The 13,327-nt window shown below is 50.1% G+C and overlaps 1 protein-coding gene across 1 annotated transcript in view; it reads left to right on the top strand.

The window, feature by feature from the left end:
• The window catches only part of LOC131590682 (hydrocephalus-inducing protein-like), a 58,272-nt gene that overhangs the window by 12,866 nt on the left and 32,079 nt on the right, over positions 1-13,327 (top strand). Inside the window, exons 9-18 of the mRNA XM_058860945.1 lie at positions 147-246; positions 1,512-1,630; positions 2,802-3,025; positions 4,932-4,999; positions 6,094-6,326; positions 7,136-7,245; positions 8,471-8,606; positions 9,057-9,221; positions 10,098-10,250; positions 12,083-12,321. Of these exons, the coding sequence (XP_058716928.1) occupies positions 147-246; positions 1,512-1,630; positions 2,802-3,025; positions 4,932-4,999; positions 6,094-6,326; positions 7,136-7,245; positions 8,471-8,606; positions 9,057-9,221; positions 10,098-10,250; positions 12,083-12,321 (1,547 nt within the window). The remainder of the gene's footprint in view (positions 1-146; positions 247-1,511; positions 1,631-2,801; positions 3,026-4,931; positions 5,000-6,093; positions 6,327-7,135; positions 7,246-8,470; positions 8,607-9,056; positions 9,222-10,097; positions 10,251-12,082; positions 12,322-13,327) is intronic.

The following is a 13,327-nucleotide window of genomic DNA, read 5'->3' as shown; positions in this document are numbered from 1 at the left end:
ATTGAGCTGGGTTTGGAGCGTTTCCTTGGGCTCCTTGTGTTGTTCACTCATCATTGATGCTCTGAATAAAGGCTTACAGGACTGTGGTTGTAAAGGAGAAATGGGAAGTTTGAAGAGAAATGTTTTGCTGTCTCTTTCTGTTTCAGGAGGGAGAGATCGAGCCAAACAGTTCAGTCCAAATCAAGGTGACCTTTAAACCCCTAAAGGCCCGAGAGTATCGAAGTGTGGCCTACTGCAACATCTCAGGTACAGCTCCTTTCCCCTGCTTCTCTCACCCCCACTGAAGCCATGGTGCAAGCCTGAGCCCTCTGGGCTCCCCTGGAACTGCTGGGAAGAGTCCCTGGGCAGCAGGGCAGTGCTGGCACATCCCACTGCCCCTGCAGCTTCCAGGGAGTCTCCTGTGCAAGGCCAGGGTCAGAATCCTGGGTCTGGGTTACTGATCCCAGAACAACCCAGGCAGTGCAGGGAGAAGTTTTCATGGCACGGCTTTGCCAGCATTTCTTCAAAGGAAAATCAGAGTCAAAGAGCTGCAGAGCAGAACAGCTCTAGAGAACAAGCACCAAGCCCTGCTAGAGCACTGACCTCCAGGATGGGTCCATTTGGCATGGCTCCATCATCAGGCAGCAGGAGCTGAGTTAGAAATGTGCTCCCTGAGCCTGGATCACCTCCCACTGCCCACACACCACCAGACCAGAGGTGGCTGAGCCCCACTGAGCCCAGGGTCTTTGTAGAGGGACCACCCTTGGCCAGCACCTGCTTCTCTCCCTGTGTGGGAATTGGCACCTTGCAGCTCTCAGTCTGTGCAGATAGAACACAATGCTGAGTGTCAGAAGTTGAGGATTTTGGCAACAAAGTCTTGTGCTACTGGGCCAGGTAGTTTGGCAATTGCTGCCCAGCAATTTGCCAGGTACAATTGCCAAACTCTTGATGAGCTTTGTGCCTTCACTGAATGGATTTGAAAGCTCCTCTAGGTGCATGGGAAGGAAACCATAGAATCATGGTATGTTAGGGATGGAATGGACCTTAAAGATCGTCCAGTCCCAAGACCCCTGCCCTGGGCAGGGACACCTCCCACTAGAGCAGGTAGCTCCAAGCCCCAAGCAGCCTGGCTTTGAACACTTTCAGGGCTGGAACCTCCACAACTCCCCTGGGGAGCCTGCTCCAGTGTCTCACCACCCTCCCAGTAAAAAATTTCTTCCTAATAGCTCACCTAAATTTCCCTTCTTTGCATTGATACCCATTACTCCTTGGGCTGTCACTACAGGACACCAGAGATGTTTTAAACTCGGCAAACTGGTGGCTAAAATTGGAAACCAGCCCAAGGAATGGGTTAGAAATTGGAAGTCAGCCCCAAGGGATATCTCCTGAGTGAAGAGAAGGGTCCATATCTTCTCTTGCAGTATCAGGAGCTGGTTTTATCCAGCTCAGAGTCAGGGGCTAGCATTCAGGCAGGCTGGAAAATAGAGTGTAACAGTGGGAATTATTGTACTGAAATGAGCATCTCTCCCCAGGCCGTGGGAGCAGGCTGCCCCTGCACCTCAGAGGGGAAGGCCAAGGACCCGTGGTTGAATTCAGCCGTCAAATGCTGAAACTTGGGAACATTTCTGTCAACACCTCCCACGTCTATGAGGTGAGCAGCAGGGGTTGGGATGGATCCTGATGGCTCCTGAGGCAGCAGCAAGCCTGGTGGATCTGTGGAATTCCTGACAACATGGGCAGTTGTGGGCAGGGAATACTGGACGTAGTGGTCAGATCTGGTGGGGTCAGAAAGGTGTGTCTGCTGTTCATGAAGCCCCAGTCCCTTGGCAATGCCAATTTTTGGCAGCTTTCCTTGGGGATCAGCTCAGAAGCTTCCTGAAAAACAACCCCTTGGCATATGAAACCCAGACTGGGTCAAAAAGCTGCACATTCAGAGGCTTTTGTGGCAGCACCAGACACAAAGGCACCTTTGCATTGGACTGTTCAGAAGCAGCTGGAACAAACTGGCTGTGTTGAGCTTCAGTACCTTGCAAACAATTCTCAGTTGAGTGTCTCCTGCTTATTCCTGGGAGTCACAGGAAAGCCATCCAGCCTCCTGGCTCACTGCTGGCCCTTGCAAAGGGCTTGGGATTCTTTCCTTTGCTGACCACTCCCTCACCACACTCCAGCTTTGGTGCATCTCTGACTCTAGAAAGACAAAAGTGTTCCTGGGAATAAAGCTAAGGATCTTTCTAGCTATTTGCCTCCCTCTCAAAATAGTGTCAAGTTTGCAAAAAAAAATAGAGAGCAACTGAAAGAGGGAGAAAATAAGGCACTGCATCATGCCAGACTCTTTCAAAAGCTTGCCTGTGGAAAGGAAAAACACCTTGGGTTTTTTTACCAAAAGATGGTGCTGTCTCTATATTTGATGGTGATGCCTCGTTATCAATGTGTTGTTCTCATGATTTGGGAAAAGGTGAATGAGTAGATGGTCCTGTTGGAGCTGTGCTAAGTGGGGCAGTGGCAGCTCTCTGGTGATTGACTATGCAGCTGCCCCACATTGCTCTCAGGGCCAGCTCTGAATGAGCTTGGTGATGCTGGCCAGAGCTGGACTGCTCTGTGTCCATGGGATAAGCCCAGGGTGACTCTGGTTATGTGCAGTTACTGCTGCTTTGCATGAAAACCCAAAGGCAGAACTTGTCCTGTTGTATTTTTTCACTTCTGCCTTTCAGCAGCACAAAGCATCTTCTGACTTTTCTGGCTGGGAATTGCATCATTAGAAAATAACTGACAAGAAGGGAAGATTCCACATGAATTTCCATTTCGCTTTCTTGCTGCTGCAGGTGAAACTGATGAACCGAGGAGCTATAGATGCTCCCTTCACCTATATCCCTTCAGCCACAAACGTGGGCTGCTGCTTCAAGTTTGCACCCGAGGAGGGCGTCATTGCAGCAGGTGGGATCCGGACGATTCACATCTCCTTCAATGCCACCGTACTGGGGAGCTTTGAGGAACAATTCCAGTTCCGTGTGGCTGCATCTCCTACGCCTGTGACCCTGACAGTCTGGTAAGGACTCTGGGAGCTTGCTGGGCACATCTGTAGCTGTCTCTGGCACATCCCCCACCTCCCTCATTTTGGGGTCGAGCAGAGGAAAGAGGAGTTTCCCGAGGTCTTCATCTCTGCTCTGATCCTGGCACTGCCCCAGCGTAGGGTGCCCGGGGGCTGGAATGACTCCTCCCTGCAGGGATCTCCCTCTGCCTTGGGCCATGGCAGGCAGTGGGATGGAGCAGCTTTGGGCAGTAGCTGCTCTGGGCTGTCCCAGCTGAACACCCAGCAAAGCTCCCAGGGCTTTGGAGATGGGGCAGCCTGGGTGATTCTGCACCAGCAGCAGTGTTTTTAAAAACTTCTGCTCATAATCCATCCCAAATGGGCAACAGCAGCCTCACCTCACCTGTCATGGCCATGCTGTGGGGGACAAGCTGTGCTCCCAACTCCTGTGCAGAGAGTGCTCCAGTCCCTCCTTTCCACAGCCAGGAAAGGGCTGGGAGACAGGGAACTGTGCAGCAGGAATGTGCCAAGGACATGGGCATCATCCCATGGGCTGGTGCCATTGCAAGAGATAATCCTGGCCCAGCAAAGGGAGAAGGGGTGATAATGGGGGAGGCAGAGCTCAGTCCTCAGTTCCACAGCAGCATGAGGGCTTGTCCCTGCTAGCCTGAGCCATGTGCTGGTAGGATAATGTCGTGCAAGCAGGAAAGCTGATGCTGGCTGCTCTGGAGCTTTGGAGCTAGGCTGCTGCTGTTGGGAGGCACTGGATCAAGGCAGTAAAGAAATGAATGCAACCTACACTTGATTATACCAGTGAGATAAGGGAGATGGATAAAAAATGAATAAGAAAATTATGACTTAGCAAGAGGAAAGTGGTGAGTAGGTCTGCCCGTAGTGGAGAAACAATTATGCTGGCTTTGTTTTTGGAGGAAAAGTGCTGCTCTTTTATTTTGGAAATCAAGAGGGAACCTTTCACCATCAATTGAGTCTCCTCTGTCTCCCCCCAAACTGGTCCTGGGATATTATTGCATAAGCAGCTTTCTCCTTGGGCAAGGGCAGGTGTCTCTTGTAGAGATGTGTAGAGCAGAGCCAGTGGCAGTCCTGGGAACACAAGAGAAGGCACAGTTCACTGGTCCTTGATTTTTAACCAAAAAGCAGAGTGGGCATTGATTGGTGTCAAGCACAAAATAAACTCGTGAGTGTTGTGCAGCTTCAAGTGCTGATTTCAGTGGATGTTGGTGACTTTTGGAGCCTGTCTGCTGGGTTCAAGGACAGGTGAGGTGGCGTGGTAGATTCAGGACACCCATGTTTGGTTGTTTAAGCCATTGCCCTTGGCTGTGCCGGCTGCTGCACTGGTGACAGGCTGGTCCTTTCCTCTAGGATTCATCTGTCCACTGTGCAGAACTGTTGCTGCTCTTTTCAGAGGATGCTTGGGGCTTCTCTGGCTTCATGTCTCTAAACTCTGTCTGTAATGATTGTGTGGGTCAAAATCTCCTGAGAAAGCTCCTCCATGGGAACACCAGTTGGAGCTAAGAAGCAGCAAAGCAGGGAGCCCGTGGCTGGAAAGGCTGGTTACAGAAGTTTGTGGGGACTTTTATGTCCATCACATTACAGATGGGGAAACTGAGGCAATGGAGCCATGTCTGGGTGTGTGTTCAGGGTCCTTCATGGGACCACCAGCACCTGGGGGCTTTTCCTGCCTGCCCTGTGCACAAATCCCCACCAGTGGCTGTTGGCTGACGGCCACTTGGCTTCAGCTGCCTCCTGCCCACACGGACACTGTGCTGAGCACGTGGTGCTGTGTTGATTGGAAACCCACGGTGCCCCTGGCACCAGGCTTTATGTCCCCGAGCCACGGCTGCCACAGGCTCTGTGAGTCCCTTTAACCGAGGCATTTCCTCCTGCTCTGTGCTCGTCATCGCAGGGGCTGTGTCACTGGACCTGCTTTACACTTCGACCTCCATGAGCTCCACTTCGGTGACATCTCCTTTGGTGAGTGTTCCCTGGGCTTGGGCACAGCGTGAGGGACCTGTGCATTCCAAAATGAACCACTTGAACATAAAAACATCCATCACTCGTGTTCTGCCACAGCAGCCTCCTCAGGCTGTGAACTCCAGGGCTGCTGGTGCCTCAGGTAGCATTTTGCCATTGTAAGATCAAACAGAACCAAGGAATAGAAGCTCTGGGCTGTGCCTAAAGTTGTTTTTTCCCCCCATCTGTGTTCAAATGACTCTTGGTGAGCAGGCCTGGGAGAAGTCTCCTCCCCACAGAGCTGGCCAGCCAAGCCAGATGTGCATTGCAGAGCAGTGGTGGCTGGTGTCCGGGCTCTGCAGGACATCCCCACCATGTGTGGCTGTATCTCTGCCTTTCCAGCATGGAAAGCAAATCTCAGAGCTAAAGTGGGGTAAACCCTTGCAGGTAGCAATCACAGTGAGCAGCATGGGTGTGATGGCCCCCTTTGTTAGGTGAGGTGGGACATGGTTCCTAATCACTGCTCTCGAAGCAAGGCTCAGGTTTGCCTCCAGCTGAATGTGCTCTGAGCTGTCACCTGCTCAGTCTGTTTGGGCCAATCCAAGAGATGCCTTAAGGATGCTGCAGAGAGAAACTGCATTAGGGTGCTTTGCATCACGTTCTAGCTCCTGATTCCATCCTCACTTTCTTTTGCTGTAGCTTCTTCTCAATGACAACTCACTGTTTATACATCTTGCAAACAGAGGGAGCGTTGGCAGACTTAACAGGGAATTTTACAGCTTGAATTTTCAGAGTAAATGCTCGGTCTGGGTGCACAGTCATCAGGGAGAAATAACTGGTGCTGGTTTGGGGCAGGTGAAGGAGCTCTTCTCCATCAGAAAGAGAGACACTACCAGTGCTCAGCAGGGCTAAGAGTGGGCATTTTCAAGTTTGAAGTTTGGAATCAGTGTCAGAGGGAACTGAGTGATGATTAATTCCTCATGTAGCTTCTCGGTGAGCTGTAGTTCAGATAATAAAGAGCTAAACTCCAATCACCCTTTCGTCCTACCAGGGTATTCACGCCAGGAATCATGACACAATTGGTGCCTAAATGGATATTTGTGTCCTTTTCCCAGGCTTTCCCCGCACCATGACCTGTCGCCTCACTAACACCTCCCCGGTGGCCGTGACATTCAAGCTCCGCATGTCGGACGATGGCACGCAGCCTGCTGTCAGTAGTTTGGATCAGATATGCAAGGACAGTGACCCATCCTGGAGAAAGGGAATTCATTTCTATGTGGAGCCAAGGGAGTTTACAATGAATCCCAGCCAAGGGACCATCCTCCCCCAGGGACACCAGGATATCGAGGTATGGGAAGAGTCCAGCCACACACGCTTCAGCACCAGGGCTAAAGCTTCACTGGAGTGTGGGAGGGTTTTAGCTCTGCTGCCAGCTTTGAGGATCATGTGAGTGAGAGATCTGCACTGGCCTGAGGCCTCTGTTAGCTGGGTTACTCAGGATGTTCCTGAAGCAGCACTGTTTTGTTCCCAAAATCATACGCTGAGATCACATACTATATGGTAAAGTACTGGAGCCATTCTTGTGTTTTTGAGAGCAGTTTCTTTGACTGCAAGTGGGCAGAGGAAGGATGAGGACAGAATAAGAGATGTCATTGTAGAAAGCAGTTTGCTTTTCTTCTTGGTCTCATGTCTCCTCTCCTGGGGAGCAGAATGATTTGTGTTCATTGCAGGGATCTCCAGTAGAGACAAAAAGCTCTGCAGCCATGAACTGCCCAGCACCTGCTGGGCCACATTTGCCCTCAGCTTCCTACTGTAAAGCTGAACTCATTCTGTCCAAGTCAGCAGATTTCATCTGCATTTGTGTCATTGTAGTCAGATGAAAAATTGGCCCCTTAATTTGAGTACAGTGGTGTGTAGAGCTTTAGCCTAATGTTTTCATTTAGCTGACCTATGCCCTAATAGCAAGGTGTGTTTAATAAATCTGGGATTGCCAGAAGGCTTTTGTTACTCTCAGAGACTGTGCTCTACACATGGATCAGCAGAATAATGAAATTAAAAAATCCTCCCTTTCCTTACCATGAAACAAGAACTGGAGAATAGCACATGTGGGTAATGAGCTTTTATAAGGAAGAATTTAGTGCTCTTCTCTTCCACCAGGTGACCCTGTGCTCCAACACGGTGATGGAATACTACCGGAAAATGCTGGTGGACCTGGTGGGCCTGGAGGGTGTTGGCAAGGAAGTGGCATCACTGATCATCACAGCCAGGTACCTGCACTTCCCTGGCCTCTCCCAGCACACTGCCTTGCACAGGGTTTGCTGGCTGCAGCTCCCAAGGAGAAGTGTTGTTTCATGTTCTCATGTGGTGACCAGCTGGACATGAGAACAGCAGTGCTTGGAAAGCAGCCTGTGGTGAAAAGCAGCCCTGCTCACAGCCCAGCACAGTCCTGGGCCTTTTTCTAGAGGGACCAGGAATGATATCATTTATTGGCCTGGTTTTTGGTGCTTGAGCTGGAACACATTTCCCGAGGACCTGCTCTCCTTCTTCCTGCAAGAGATGGAGCTGTGCTGGGTTGAGACCCCCCTGCTTTGGTTTGGGGCACACCAAGCAGCCTGCTGAGAGTCAGGGTCTGGTTCTGTTCATGAGGGCACGTGACAGTGGGGAAGTGGCTCACAGCCAGAGTGGTGAGGGCAAGATCTTACAAGGGGAAAAGAGCCCTTGATGTGGCAAGTCAGCTCTAGTTTTTCTCCTTTCCTCTGCTTCCCATTTTGAGCTTTAATGTTTTCAGACTTAAACCAAAAGTTGTTCTTGCTGCAGCAGAATTCCATCCTGCCAGTTTCATGACAAGAGGGATGCAGTTCCCTGGTGCTGCTCCCTCTCTCAGGCAGAGCCGTGCAGTCAGTGCCTGGGCTGCAGTTTTGTCAAGCAAGTGCAAATGGGGACAGTCAGTGCATGGAGCTGTGGAGTGAAGGACCGAGGGAGCTGTAGGAACTGGGAGGGGGTGATCACCCACTCTGTAGGGCAGGTGGTGTCCCATGCCCTCCAAAGCTGGGGCAAACAGCTGAGTTTTCAGGCAGGGCAACAGCCCCGTGGGAGAGAAGGGAGTCATTTTCACTGAGACACTGGAGTCGTGTGTTCCTTGAGCCTTAGTGAGCACTGATCCTTGTTGGGAATGCTCCCCCAGAGCTCATGGATCACAGACACTGTTACAGGAGTCCTTGCAAGCCTTCTTGGGTAAAGGAGAGGCTGAGGCAGCTGTGGGACAAAGAAAGTGCTCTGCCTGGGGCACTTGGCAGCCTCTGGGTGCTGCCTCTCAGGGTTTGCCCCTCCTTGACAAGACATGTTTGAGTGGGAAGGCTTTGAAGGCAATTTATCACTGTAGGGCTGTTAAATGTCTGTTTGACAGTGACAAATGGGTTATCTATCTTTGGGGGTAAATGTTCTCTGTTCTCTCAGTATCTCTGATTCCCTTGGGGTCATCTCTTTGCCCAGATGTCTGGTTCCTGAGCTGCAAGTGTACCCCCAAATCATGCGCTGCAATCAGTGCCACCTGAAGGAGCCATACGAGAAGAAGTTCATCATCACCAATAAAACTGACCTTCCTGGCTGCTACGGGCTTATTCCCCAGGTTTGGCATTGCATCCACTTCCTCCTCTCAAATATTATTGAGGAGATTATTAGGGGAAAAAAGGGTTTGGATAAGACCTTGCTGGTTTCTATTCAGTCTTATTCAGATCTGCTGAGAACAGGATCCTACCTGAATGTAAACTTTAGGAGGCAGTTTAACCTCCTGAGGAAACAGTTTATGTTCTAGTCTTCAGGGTTTTTTCTGGTGGGAGATCTTAGAGGGTTGTGAAAAGCTGCTGCACCCCCAGACACCAAGAGCTGTGCTGGCAGCCTCCTTGCAGGACCCCCTGAGAATGCTAAGCCTGCAATTCTTGTATCTTACTTGGGCCTTTTACCTTTGTCCTGGGGATTTTGAAAAATGTGTGTAAGTTGCTGTGGCAGTGGATGTTAAGGAGTTTAAAGTTGAATTTGGAGGTCCCTCTGAAGTTGCATTTGATTCTGTCCCTTCTAGAAACGCAAGGAGGACTCTCCTGTGTTGTACTCCAGCCCCAAACCCTGTGGCATTGTCCAGCCTCACAGCACTGCAGAGATTCCGGTTACAATCGAGGTCCAAACATTGGGCGATCATCGCACCAATGTTCTGATCGGCGTGTTTGGGGATGAAAGAAACCCACTGGTGAGTGCAAGGGGAGATGTGTGCCTTTGTACAACTCCTCCTGGCAGGGTGCAGAGTGTGCAGGGATTCTTCTGGGAAAAACAGGCACAGGCTGCTGTGGAGAAGGACAGAAGGGATTGGTGGCATAAAGTGCTTATGCCTTATAGGTGGTAATCTCAGTGTCCACACAGAATGTAGTTCCTAAGATGGAATTGAGGATAATTTTAGTTAATTAATCTTTAAAATGCTATTAACTTTGGAAATATGTGTTTTCAAATGTCATCTCTTTAAGCACAAAAGATGATGTCAGAAGACTTCTGGGAACATTGAGCTTTGTGTAAAAGAAAGGAAAGCTGGCATTTGAAGAGTAGTTGCAAGGATTTAAACTTATATTAAAACACATTGAAGTGATGATGGCAAATTCCCTGGATGGCACCAAGTATCTGACCCTGGTCCATTGTGACACTGCATGTAAATCAGTCAGCAGGAAGGACAGGCAGTGCAGGCTGTGCCAGGGAGCCTGAAGTTTGACACAACAGTTGCTTTCAACTATCAGGCTGCTTACCTTAAGCAGGAGGGTTTCTCCCTACCAGAATAAGCAATTGTTTAACTGTCAGCCTGGTCTTAACTAGACATTTCTTGCAAAGCTTTTACCTTGGGCCAATAATTTGTATTTTGAAAGTTTCTTTTACCTTAATCCTTTTTAATTTGGAGGTGAATATGTTATTTTCTTATTTTTTTTCCCCAAAAGCCCACCATTTCAGCTGGAGTATGGTTAAATAATAAATAATAAATAACTTGAGTAGAGTTGAGCTGTTTAAGCTTTTTTAGGTTTCCCTGTTGTGGTTTGTTTTGGCTTTTTTAAAAATCTTTCTTTCCTGCTTCTTCCTGGAACAGAGAGCAGAACTCCTGAGCTCTGGAGAGCTGGCAGAAATCTATGGAACTCCAAAGAAGATAGACTTTGGCATGATCCCACCGCTACAGCCGAGCTCACAAACTCTTACCCTCTTCAACAAAGGTCTTGTCCCTGTAGACTTCAGGATAAAGATTGTAAGTACCTGTGGGGCTGTTTTCCAGGGAATTGACTGGTAAGTAGCAGCCATGACTTTTTATGACTGGTTTTTATATGCAAGATTTCCATCTGGCCCGTGTGGTGTGAGAGGTGGCAGGATACTCCAATATTCCATCTGAGCGAGGCAAGAGGAACCTGGCTCTGGAGTGGTTTTAGCTGGGGCCCTCGGTGAAATCAGGTGCAGAGATGTTGGAGCAGAAACGAGTCTGGATTGTGTTGACAGGTCCTCCCTTAACTTTATGGAAGGTCTTTAGATGTGTGTGTCACATTTTTGGAGCTCTGAGATCAAGAGAAACCTGTGGTCCTTTGCTCCCCAGAGAGCCTGGATTTCCCTATGGTTTCCCTGTTCCAGCTCCATTTGCTTTGTGCCAAACTGCTGTTTGTAGTGGAGAGCAGGGTGTGAGCTCTGTCCTCAGGCTGCAATTGTCACACCTCCTGTGGCTCAAGCCAGTTGGGCTGTGCACACCAAGATGTGTGGGGGTTGTGCACCCCCCCAGCCTGGGATCTTTGTGCTGTTGAAGAGCATCTTTGGGGAGCAGCTGCAGAGAAAGGCTGTTTTAATATGTGGAGCTTGCACAGGGCAGAAGGAGCTGGGGCTGCTCCCCTGGCAGGGAGAGCAGGGCTGGCACAGCCGGGAAGGGCTTGTAGGCTGGGGCTGGGGCTGGCTGGGTTGTCTGCTGGAGGGGGAGATCTGGGAGGGGCTTGAGGTTGGTTTTTCTTCATGCTGGATGTGTTGAACTTGTGGAGCTGCTTCAAACCTGATACTATGGCCTTGTATTTCTTTGTGGATAAAGCATCAGGCCATGTGGGAGAGTCCAGCCACAGCCTCCTGGGCCAAGGAGGAGGGCTGTGAATTTGAACTTGCTGCTTTTCCAGCTGTCTGGGGGATAAATGCAACCTTCAAGTGAGGGGTTTTTCCAGGACAGCTTTCTCTAACTCCACAATGAAATTCTGCTTTCAGCCTTTGCAGGGAGCAGTGCACCTTGGCTGGGTGGGCCTGGCATGTAAATGATGGGTTTCACATGCTCGTAGCAGGGCTGGGCCTGCAGAGCTGTGTCTGTACAGCTGTGCTGGTGCAAGACCTTTCCTCCCTCCTCTGAGCAGCTTCCAGCTCTCTTGCCCAATCCATGCAGTCCATGAGAAAGCAGATGACAAGAGTTCTTGGGAAGAGTGGGCCATGTGCACAGAGCACACATCATCCAGTTTCCTTTCTGCTTCTTGCTTTTCTGCTCTGCTATAACCATTTCGAGGTGGCTTTTCCAAACCAGAGGGCACTGGGGCACCTCTCTACAGCTGATGGTCAGTGGGAAGTGAGGGCTTCAGTCCTTCAGGGGATCTTGAGAAGCACTGATGGCCCCTTGGGCAAGAATAGTTTGGTGTTGGGGTTGCAACTGGTATTGCAGTGATGTTCTTCAGGATCTCAGCAGTGTCCTCCAGCTGTGTGGTTTCTGGAGTGGGATTTGAGCAGTCCTGGCTTCCTCTGGCCTTAAGCCTTTGTGAGAAGGCAGGAGAGAGAGAAAGCAGCTTTCCTTGGCACACACTCCAGAGCAAGAGTGGGGAAGGAACACTCTCCTGAGGATAAACATCCCTTGGGTTGGGCAGAACTGGGTTCATTAGGTGAGTCTGTTAAAGGAGAGGAAAATACAGGTTGGATGAGCTCTGCTGTTGCCTGAGACTGTAGCTCAAATTTAGGGAAATGAAGCCTTTATGATTTTTATCCTCCCCTCTTTAGTCTGTCCTTTTCTTATATCCCACAAGAGATGAAGGTGTATGGTTTCCATCCTAAATGCATCTTCTGCTTGTCTTACAGGCTGATAAACCCCAGTGCTTTGTTCTTGAAACGGAAGAAGGAGTGATCCCCGCTAGGGGTGAGGTTCCTGTGACTGTCACAGCCATCCTGGATGACACTGGGCATTTTGCTGACTCCATCCAGCTCTTCATCGGGAACAGCTTTTGGTTCAGCTTCTTACTGAGGGCTATGGGCACTGGCACCACAATTGTCACAGACAAACCACTGGCCCCAGAGCTCAACTTGGGATACCAATTCAGGTAGGAGATCTCCCCACTCCCACCTCTCCTCCTGTCTCAACAAGGAGCAGTTTTGCTGTAGTCCTTCAGGCAAAATCTTCTCCAGTGTTCCAATCCCTGAGTCCTTCCCTGAAGGCAGAGATTCCTTCAGAAACATGTGGTGGCCAGTTGAGAGTTGTTCGATATCCTCAAAAGCCACTGAAAGGGAAACCAGTTGCTAAATGGCCACTGAATTGTCTTTAGTTGTAATACATTTATGTCCTCACTTGATCAAGCAGTGGTGTCACAGCTGCCCCAGAACAAAAGGTTCCCAAAAGGGCGCCCGGGTGAGGCGGTCCCTCCGTGGGGCTGAGGGACCAAGGGAAGATGGCCTCACACCCTTCCCTTCTGAAATGGCACTTCCCAGGCAAGCAGGGCCTGGGAACAGAGAGACAGGAGGGTACCAACCCCCCCAGGAAGGCAGGAGCCCACGGAGCAGTTCCAGGGCCAGATGGAAACTGCTGGTTTGTGTGGGGCCCGCACTGCCCCTGCCGCTTCCTCCTGCTGTTCCTGGGCCCTGCTGCTGCCCTGCTGTGCCCAGGGCCTCGATGGCTTTTTTGCTGCCAGCAGAGTTTCCAAAGTTCACTTCAAAACAGTTTCTAATTGTTCTACAAACGGTAGAACTTCTAAAAGTTCTACAAATGGCTATCAGTGCAAAACCAACGATGCTGCCAAGGAGAGAGGCCCTGCTGCCCTGGCTTCCTCTCCTGGAGCAGGCAGATGATTTTTACCAGCTTGCTGGGATCATCCAGAAGCTGCCTCTGAGCTGCCTTTTAGAAATGCCTGCAATCATACCCCACACACAAGGTCCTCAAGGGCAGCATCTCAAAGATTCACTGACAGTGTCAGGCATAGAAAAATGCAAAATACAGTAACAGGACGAATCAGCCCAGAACAAACATTTTGGAGGAAAACACCAGGTCCTGTTAGTCTCGCCTTGAAAATGCTACATTAGCATTATAAGCAGATTTCTCTTTGCAATAATGAC

Source organism: Poecile atricapillus, chromosome 34 (genome assembly GCF_030490865.1).
Source record: "Poecile atricapillus isolate bPoeAtr1 chromosome 34, bPoeAtr1.hap1, whole genome shotgun sequence".
In the NCBI taxonomy this organism is placed as follows: domain Eukaryota; kingdom Metazoa; phylum Chordata; class Aves; order Passeriformes; family Paridae; genus Poecile; species Poecile atricapillus.
This window is presented reverse-complemented; position numbering and strand designations above follow the sequence as displayed.